The following is an 8,959-nucleotide window of genomic DNA, read 5'->3' on the forward strand; positions in this document are numbered from 1 at the left end:
TACTAGCTTCTGGGCCTTCCACTTCTACGGAACCAGGCTTATATTCACCTTTAACCTCTGGGCTCTTTGGTTTACCAAAGCACGATCCTAATTTAGCTTTGGGCTTTTTAGCTTTCAGTTCAACATCAGGGGTATCAACAGCTACTTCACCACTAGCACTTGGTGTTCTTATACTAGCCTTGGTACTGGCTTCTGGTCCTTCTATTCTAGTGAACCAGGCTTATTTCTTACCTTCAACCTCTGGGCTCTTTGGTTTGCCAAAGCATGATCCTAATTTAGCTTTAGGCTTTTTAGCTTTCAGTTCAACATCAGGGGTATCAACAGCTACTTCACCACTAGCACTTGGTGTTCTTACACTAGCCTTGGCACTGGCTTCTGGTCCTTCTATTTCTAGAGAACCAGGTTTATATTCACCTTCAACCTCTGGGCTCTTTGGTTTACCAAAGCATGATCCTAATTTAGCTTTGGGCTTTTTAGCTTTCAGTTCAACATCAGGGGTATCAACAGCTACTTCACCACTAGCACTTGGTGTTCTTATACTAGCCTTGGTACTGGCTTCTGGTCCTTCTATTTCTAGTGAACCAGGCTTATATTCACCTTCAACCTCTGGGCTCTTTGGTTTGCCAAAGCATGATCCTAATTTAGCTTTAGGCTTTTTAGCTTTCAGTTCAACATCAGGGGTATCAATAGCTACTTCACTAGACTTTGGTGTCGTACACTAGCCTTGGCCACTGGCTTCTGGTCCTTCTATTTCTCTAGAGAACCAGGTTTTATTATTCACCTTCAACTCTTGGGCTCTTTGGTTTACCAAAGCATAAGATCTAATTTAGCTTTGGGCGTTTAGCTTTCACTTCACATCAGGGTATCAAACAGCTACTTTTCAACCCACACACTGTGTTCTTAAACTAGCCTTGGCACTAGCTTCTGGTCCTTCTATTTCTAGTGAACCAGGCTTCAATTTACCTTCAACCTTTGGGCTCTTTGGTTTACCAAAGCATGATCCTAATTTAGCTTTGGGCGTTTTAGCTTTCACTTCAACATCAGGGGTATCAACAGCTACTTCACCACCAACACTGGGTGTTCTTACACTAGCCTTGGCACTAGCTTCTGGTCCTTCTATTTCTAGTGAACCAGGCTTATATTCACCTTCAATCTCTGGGCTCTTTGGTTTACCAAAGCATGATCCTAATTTAGCTTTGGGCGTTTTAGCTTTCATTTCAACATCAGGGGCATCAACAGCTACTTCACCACCAACACTGGGTGTTCTTACACTAGCCTTGGCACTAGCTTCTGGTCCTTCTATTTCTAGTGAACCAGGCTTATATTTTCCTTCAATCTCTGGGCTCTTTGGTTTACCAAAGCATGATCCTAATTTAGCTTTGGGCGTTTTAGCTTTCACTTCAACATCAGGGGTATCAACAGCTACTTTACCACCAACACTTGGTGTTCCTACACTAGCCTTGGCACTAGCTTCTGGTCCTTCTATTTCTAGTGAACCAGGCTTATATTCGCCTTCAATCTCTGGGCTCTTTGGTTTACCAAAGCATGATCCTAATCTAGCTTTGGGCTTTTTAGCTTTCAGTTCAACATTAGGGGCATCAACAGCTACACCACCGCTGGCACTGGGTGACTTTACACTAGCCTTGGCACTGATATCAGCATCCTCTATTTCTAATTCACCAGATTTCAATTCCCCTTCCCCTTCAAGTTTAGGTCCCTTTGGCTTACCAAAACAAGATCCTAATTTAAGTTTTGGTTCTTTTACTTTTACTGAGGGTTTAGGCAATTCTATACTTGGAGCTGGTGGCATTTCTATCTCAATACTAGGAGAATCTATGGATGGTGATTTAATTTCTACTGCACCTGAGGGTAATTTAATGTCCAATCCTTCTATTTCTCCAGAAACTGAGGGAGATTTTCCTTCCAAATCTATACTGACTCCTGGTTTAGAGAATTTGGGAAGATTTAAATCAATGTCTCCTCCAGAAATATCTACATCTGCTTTCAACTCGGGATTTGGCATATTAACTTCTACTTTAGGAAGTTCAGGAGCTTTGGCTTCAATTTCAACATTTCCTAAGTCAGGAAGACCAATATCAATTTCACCCTCACCTATATTCACTTCTGGATTTAGCTCTGGCATCTTTATTTCCATGTCTAATTCAGGAACTTGAGGAATTTTGGTTTTCATTTCTAGCTCTGGTAAGTTGGCTTTGCCACCCATTTCTGCTTCAACCTTTGGAATATCTGGTATGTCACCTGTGACTTTTACTGACAGTTCTGGTTTGGCAATTTCAAAATCTTCTTTAAATTCTGGCATCTTAGGAAGCTCCACCGTAACTGATGGGTCAACAGACATTTCCGCTGGTTGTATGTGAATGTCACCTTCCAACTGTGGTAATTTTGGGCTATCAACACTGATTTCAGGAGTAGAATACTCAACATTGACTTTGGGAGCTTTTGGTTTACCAAAGCAAGATCCTAAATTTAATTTTGCTTTGGCAGTTCCTTTCTCAGTTTTAACATTTGTATCTGGAATATCTATACTACCTCCAATACGTACTTTTGAACTTTCTAAATTAGTACTAGTATCACCAACTGGATGAGTGACTTCAATATCCTTGTCAAATTCTATATCTTTAATGTCTACTTTTCCTGGCTTATATTCACCTTCTACCTCTGGACTTTTAGGTTTACCAAAACATGAGCCAATTGTAGTTTTGGATTTAGCAGTGGCACTGGGTGGAGCTACATTAGCCTTAGGATTTACCTCGAGGCCTTTACCTGACACTTTTCCTAGGCCATATTCAGCATCGGCCTCTGGACTTTGAGGCTTACCAAAGCATGAACCCATCTTGGATTTGGGTTTAGAACTCTTAGTTTTCAGTACTGGAGCACTTGTACCCTGATCAATATCAATACTTGGAGCTTCTATAGAAGCCTCAGCTGTTACCTCTGGACCCTGAATTTGCATTTTCTCTGGTTTATATTCACTTTCCACCTCAGGACTTGCTGGTTTACCAAAGCATGACCCTATTTTTGCTTTAGGCTTAGCAGCCTTAGCTTTTATGTCTGGGCTTCTTACATGAATCTCAGCACCAGGGCTTGGCCTACTAGCTTCAATGTCTGCACTAATTTCTGGAGATTCAGGACCTTTAGTCTTACCAAACCATGATCCAAATCCAGCCTTGGCTTTCACATTAGGAACCTCAGCGCTAGCATCAGCATGAAGACTTGGGGAACCTAAATTGCCCTCAGTGACTATGGGTTCAGCTTCCATTTTTTCTTTTTTGTATTCAATATCTACTTCTGGGCTCTTGGGTTTACCAAAGCAAGATCCCATTTTAGTTTTGGGTTTACTAGCTTTAACCCCGGAAGCATCTGTCCTTATACCACCACCAACAGTTGGTGTGCTTACATCAATCCCACTGGCAACTTTTTGGTCTTTAATTTCTACTTCTCCTACAAATTCTCCCTCTACTTTTGGACTTTTTGGGTTTACCAAAGCATGATCCTAATTTGACTTTGGGTTTTGTAACTTTAGCGTCAACATTAGCAGTGGGTATTATAGCTTTCACATTACCATCAGAACTTCCACTAACCTCAGCACTAACATGTGGTTGAATTGAACTGGACCTGGCACTAATTTCTGGAGCTTCAATCTGCACCCTTCCTGGTTTATATTCATTATCTAGATTTATGTCAGGCTTCTGAAGAGTCGCTTCCCCTGAACCCTGAGGTATCTTTATATCAATTGTGGGGAACCCTACTTGTTCAATTTCACTATTTGGTGTTTCAAATTTAGCTTCCCCTGAGAAACTCTGACTCTTAATTTCTTTATGTACATTTAAGTCAAATTTAGGTAATTTGGGAACAGATAAATCTGCGCTCCCCTTTGGAACATCAGCCTTCAACTGAAAGCTTGGTGTTGGAAGACCAGTATTCGCATTAAAAGAGTCTGAACATTGTGTGTTAATTTCCACCTGTGGCCCTGTAGCTTTACCCCCAATCTCAGCCTCCACTTTTGGAATGTCAGTAACCATCCCTGATATATCAATGGTAGTATCTGACGTCATATCCACATCCATATCAAGATTCCCTTTCATTTTAGGAACTTTTGGAGTGCTAAAATCTATTTTGAATGGTTGCTTCCCTTTAATTTCCTGTAATCTTCCTCCAAATTCACCTTCACCTGCTGGTGTATTAATACGTGTAGTTTGCTTTCCCTTTATTTCAACATCAGGATAATCATAACTAATATCACCTGTAACATGTGGTGGATTTACAACAACAACAGGTTTAATTTCTTGTTCATCAAATTTCTTAGGTTTATAGTCTCCTTCAACATCCATACTCTGTGGCTTACCAAAACACGACCCAAACTTTGCCTTGGGTTTTTCACCTTTTATTTTACCATCTGTGGAGACTTCATGCTCCACACTAGAGTCGTTAATTTCAGGTTTGCTTATTTCTAACTTTCCTGTTTCATATTCTCCTTCAATTTCAGGTGTTTTGGGTTTGCCAAAGCAAGACCCAAACTTAGCTTTATGTTTTCCTCCTTTTATTTTAATATCCCCTGATTCTCCATTAATAGCACCTTCAACCTTTGGGACTGAAAGATCTGCATCAGATCTTTGATCAGAGCTTTCTATTTTCACTGCACTAGTTCCAAATTTGTCTTTAACATCTGAACTCTCTGGCTTACCAAAGCAAGAGCCCAATTTGACTTTTGATTTCTTCGTCTTTGAACCATCATTCTGAGACTGAATACTGATGTTACCTTTAGGATCAGGAGTGTCAATATTATATACAGCTTTTACATCAGGAATTTCTGCCTCTAATTTTCCATTCTGGGCTGCCACTTTGAACACCATATCCAAATGAAATATTACCTTCATCATTCTTAACTTCATATTTACCAGGAGTATAGCCACCAGCAACTTCTGGACTTTGAGATTCAATAGAACGAGACCCGATGTTAATTCTATGTGTTTCTCTTTTTAAATGAGCATCTGGTGTAGTGACATTAACATTTAATTTTGCATTTTGATATGAAGCAGCAGTTTCATTAGTGTGCGGCAGCTGCATATCACCTCTTGGATATTTGCCTTCCAAGTGAACTTTGGGCATTTCTATATCAACGCTCATGTTCTGCACGTTAGAATGACTTCCTGCAGTGTTTGCTTTTCCCTGTATCTTTATCCCCGCTCTAGGTATATCTACAGTGGGGTTAGGCATAGAAACCTGAACCTTTGATATTTCTCCTTCAGGAACAACTGCTTCTCTGGCAGTGGTCCCAACAGATACATTACTCTCGACAGTAGGAACTTTTGGACTCATATCTGCATCTTCCCTAGCACTTTCCTTTGCTTTACCAAAGCAAGAACCAAAATTAGCTTTCTTTTTCCTTGGCTCTTTGGTTTTTATATCTGAAGGTTTTAGGTTTATATCTATTTCGCTTTCATGGTTTCCATCCTTTTCTTTATCAATTTCTGTGGCCATGCCTAAGCTTGTTCCCGAGGTTTTGCCTTTTCCCTTTCCTTTATTTTCAGCTGATATGTATGGATCCTCAAAATCAAGCTTTCCCTGAGAACTCAAGCATGCACAAAAGGTCCTAACGACTTTTTACTCTTTTCTTGCTTTGGGGCTTTTGTGGGTTCTAGTGTTGGTACTGAACTATCTAACTCTAACTGTGGCTGACCTCGAATGCCAACTGATGGTGCAGAGTGTTCTGGACATTCTACAGGGGAAACTCCTGGGTTTACTTTAATACTATGTGGTTTCACGGATACAGCAGCATCAGAATGCTCTGCTATGTTAAATTGACCTGTCTTGATGGTTAAACTTGGGCCAGCAGCACCATGCACATTGGTATCATAAGTATGTTTCCCCTTTAAGCTGGCATCATTACTAAGGCTCTGAGACTCACTAATACCACCTATCCTGGGAGAATCAATATTAAATTGGCTATCTAAGTTGCCTCTTGTGTCAAAATTGACCCCATTATGAAATGAATTATCACTACCTCTGGGGTCCTTCATTCCCAAAACCAACCTATGGTTCCCCTTTAAAAGATCTGGAAGATAAGGCACATCTCTACCTGAGAAATCCTGAAGATCAGGCAATGGAAGATTAGGAGTAACATTTACATTGTAAGTTTGCGCAACCTGTCCACTACCCTCTATATTATTTCTATCCACTGACCCAACTGAATTTTCACTTGCTAGATCTAACTTAGCATTACCATCAACCAAATTTCCATCATCTATTTTTGTCCTACCTGTCCTTCCATGTATTTCCAGTTCAGGAGAGAGCAATGCACTCAATTCAGCTTCAAGTTTACTTAAGGAGTCTTTTGTTGCGGGTGACCTATAATCCTTCCCACTTAATTCTGCAGTAATGACTTTACCTGTAGATGACGTAGTAATCAATCTTTCACTGTCTGCAATATTCATTTTTGTATTAACTTCTAGGTTACCCTTACCTCTGAGTTCATCAATGACATTCCTTAATTCGTCACTCAAGTTAGAGGTGGCACTCACATCTAATGTGGGCAACCTGTGCCGTCAAATCTCGAGTCGGTCTGCACACATTCGTGAAGTAGACTATATCCAGGAGCATCAGGATCCTCTCCTTTGACGTATTCCTTCTTGATACTGATCAACTTCCCGTCTCTCAATTCCCAAGGAGGCTGTTGAACTCCCTCTGATAATTCTTTCGTCATATCGTTACTCGAAATATTATATGTGTATGTACGCGTTTCGGTCCTTACAGTTTTATTCGATTCGATGCGGGTGTCAACTTTCCACGACCCTTCCACATTGTTGAGTTCACTTTCGTCAGCCAAAACCCTCACACCTGGAACACCTGACGTATTGTTATCCATGATGCCGACACTTGTGTTAAAGTCTATAACGTGACCATCTAGGACTTCCTTGCCGTCTTTTGCCAGCTTAGCCTTCGTTGCGTCGCTTCCAGGAGAGAAATTTAGTAGCCACGAGCGTCTCTTACTCTCATTCTGGCCAAAGACAGAGGAGTCTCCTCTGAACCTCCAAGAGTACCTCTTGCTGCTTCGATCTCCTCCTGGAGGTGGAGGTGGTGGGTATGGAGGTGGAGTGTCAAGGTCCGCCTCCTCTGGTGCCTTCTCCTCCTCCTCTTCTGTGGGCAATGGGGGGAGGGGGCGATCTGTGCTTGGTGGAGGCTCTAAACGCCTCTTCTTTCTTACTGTAGTTTTGCCTTCACTGTTGCCCATTCTGGGGCTGCTTCCAACGATTCAGAATCCAAAATTTGCAAGTGAAGAAAAATGGCACTTCTCGAACACTCAAACATCCTCGTCACTTTTATTGAAATGCCAGTAAAACGAAATATCTCAATATCTTTCAAGAAAAGCTTTTAAAAGATCTGAGTATTATGGTTTTCAGGCACTGCCAAAATAACTCAAAAGAAATTGATGATGCGATTACTCTTATGTACTGCTGATGCAGTAATTATTTTTCCAAGTAAAAACCAGATGTTTGATGCCAATTTGTGCTCGAATATTTTCTGTCAAAACTAATATATGCGTTGCGTGTTTCTTATAAATATCATATAAATTACAGTAAACTTGCAGCTTGAACTCGAACTTGTGAAAACTTTGTTATTCGCCACTCTGAAAAATCCTTTTCTCATTCATGTAAATCTTAGAGGAGGCACTGAAGGAGGACGCGGTGTGAGGGCGGACGAGCGGGTGAGCGAGCTACAACACAAAACACATCCACGCTCTAGGATGGCGCGCGGGCTACTGACTCGATGTAGCTAAGATAACTTTGAGTTTAGAAGCGACCGGGTCTTTAGTGGGCAACCCGCACGAATTGGGCACCAGTAGCCACGCCCACCTCACCAGCGTAACTTAAACAAACCCACGTATACACATGTGCGACGTTCATCGTCAATGGAAATACTTTACCACGGACAATCTATGAACAGTCGGCGCTGAGAACTTCAGCTTCTGACACGGGGAATAAATGCATTCATTACCGCGCCACGTCAGTTGTTCAAACCTCGGCCACGAACAGCGATCCCGCCTTTCTTTCCTTCAAAACACAACAATAATTCCACACACCACCAACCCCTCGGAGCAAGCACACGCCCACCTCACGGAAAGAGCTCGCATTCTCCTCCTCCACCCCCTCTCCCCCCCTGGCCTCTCATTCCTTCACTCCTCCAATTCCCTCACACGAAACGCCTCCCCCAACAACAACATTATCCCTCCCGAGCATTCCCTACCAAAACATCTCCCTCTCCCTTTCCCCCCTCACCCTCACCCTCACACAAACCCTCCCACTCACTACTACTATTTCGCCCCAAACCAAACCTCACTACGGACACGCACGCACATCGCTTCTCTTCACTCCCTCCCTCCACTCCTTCCGTCTTCCTTCCTTCCTTCCTTCCTTCACATCAACTCTGCTTCTCGGAGACACACGAGGCGTCAGTCAGTCAGTCACCTTTCTCTTCTTCCTTCACATCAAATCATCACTCTCTCTTTCTCTCTCTTCCTTGTGTACGTGCTTTTAGTGCCTGGGCGAGCCTAAATCCGAACGCATGCCACACGTAAGTATTTATCAATCCCTAGACAAACACAGAATCATAATGATCTCACACATTCCAGCATATTATATAGTGTTCACACTCTCATATTAGAATTTACTTTCCTCTTCCCGTGTCAGAATATCCTATATATATCAGTTCCTCTTCCCGTGTCAAAATATCCTATATATATCAGCCTTCTAGATTTGCATCTGGTGTCATAGGATAGGAAGCTCAAGACATGCAACAAGTCATTTCCAGAAATCGTCGGCCTCTTTGGCCTCTGCTTCGAAATGACATCAGATATAAAAATAGGAGAATGCGGCAGCTGCCCAGAGCAAAGTTAGCTGGCGGCTAAAGCAATGCTTGCATGTAGGAGCAAGCCGAAGTG

General features: G+C 42.0%; 1 protein-coding gene across 1 annotated transcript in view; it reads right to left on the reverse strand.

Moving 5' to 3' along the window:
* Positions 1 to 7,795, reverse strand: part of LOC135221289 (neuroblast differentiation-associated protein AHNAK-like) — a 161,538-nt gene extending 153,743 nt beyond the window's left edge. The window contains 6 exon segments of the mRNA XM_064259099.1: positions 2 to 753; positions 907 to 3,496; positions 3,498 to 4,862; positions 4,864 to 5,597; positions 5,600 to 6,562; positions 6,565 to 7,795. Of these exon segments, the coding sequence (XP_064115169.1) occupies positions 2 to 753; positions 907 to 3,496; positions 3,498 to 4,862; positions 4,864 to 5,597; positions 5,600 to 6,562; positions 6,565 to 7,252 (7,092 nt within the window). The 5' untranslated portion in view covers positions 7,253 to 7,795.
* Positions 7,796 to 8,959: the final 1,164 nt, after the last annotated feature.

This window comes from Macrobrachium nipponense, chromosome 2 (assembly GCF_015104395.2).
Source record: "Macrobrachium nipponense isolate FS-2020 chromosome 2, ASM1510439v2, whole genome shotgun sequence".
Lineage (NCBI taxonomy): Eukaryota > Metazoa > Arthropoda > Malacostraca > Decapoda > Palaemonidae > Macrobrachium > Macrobrachium nipponense.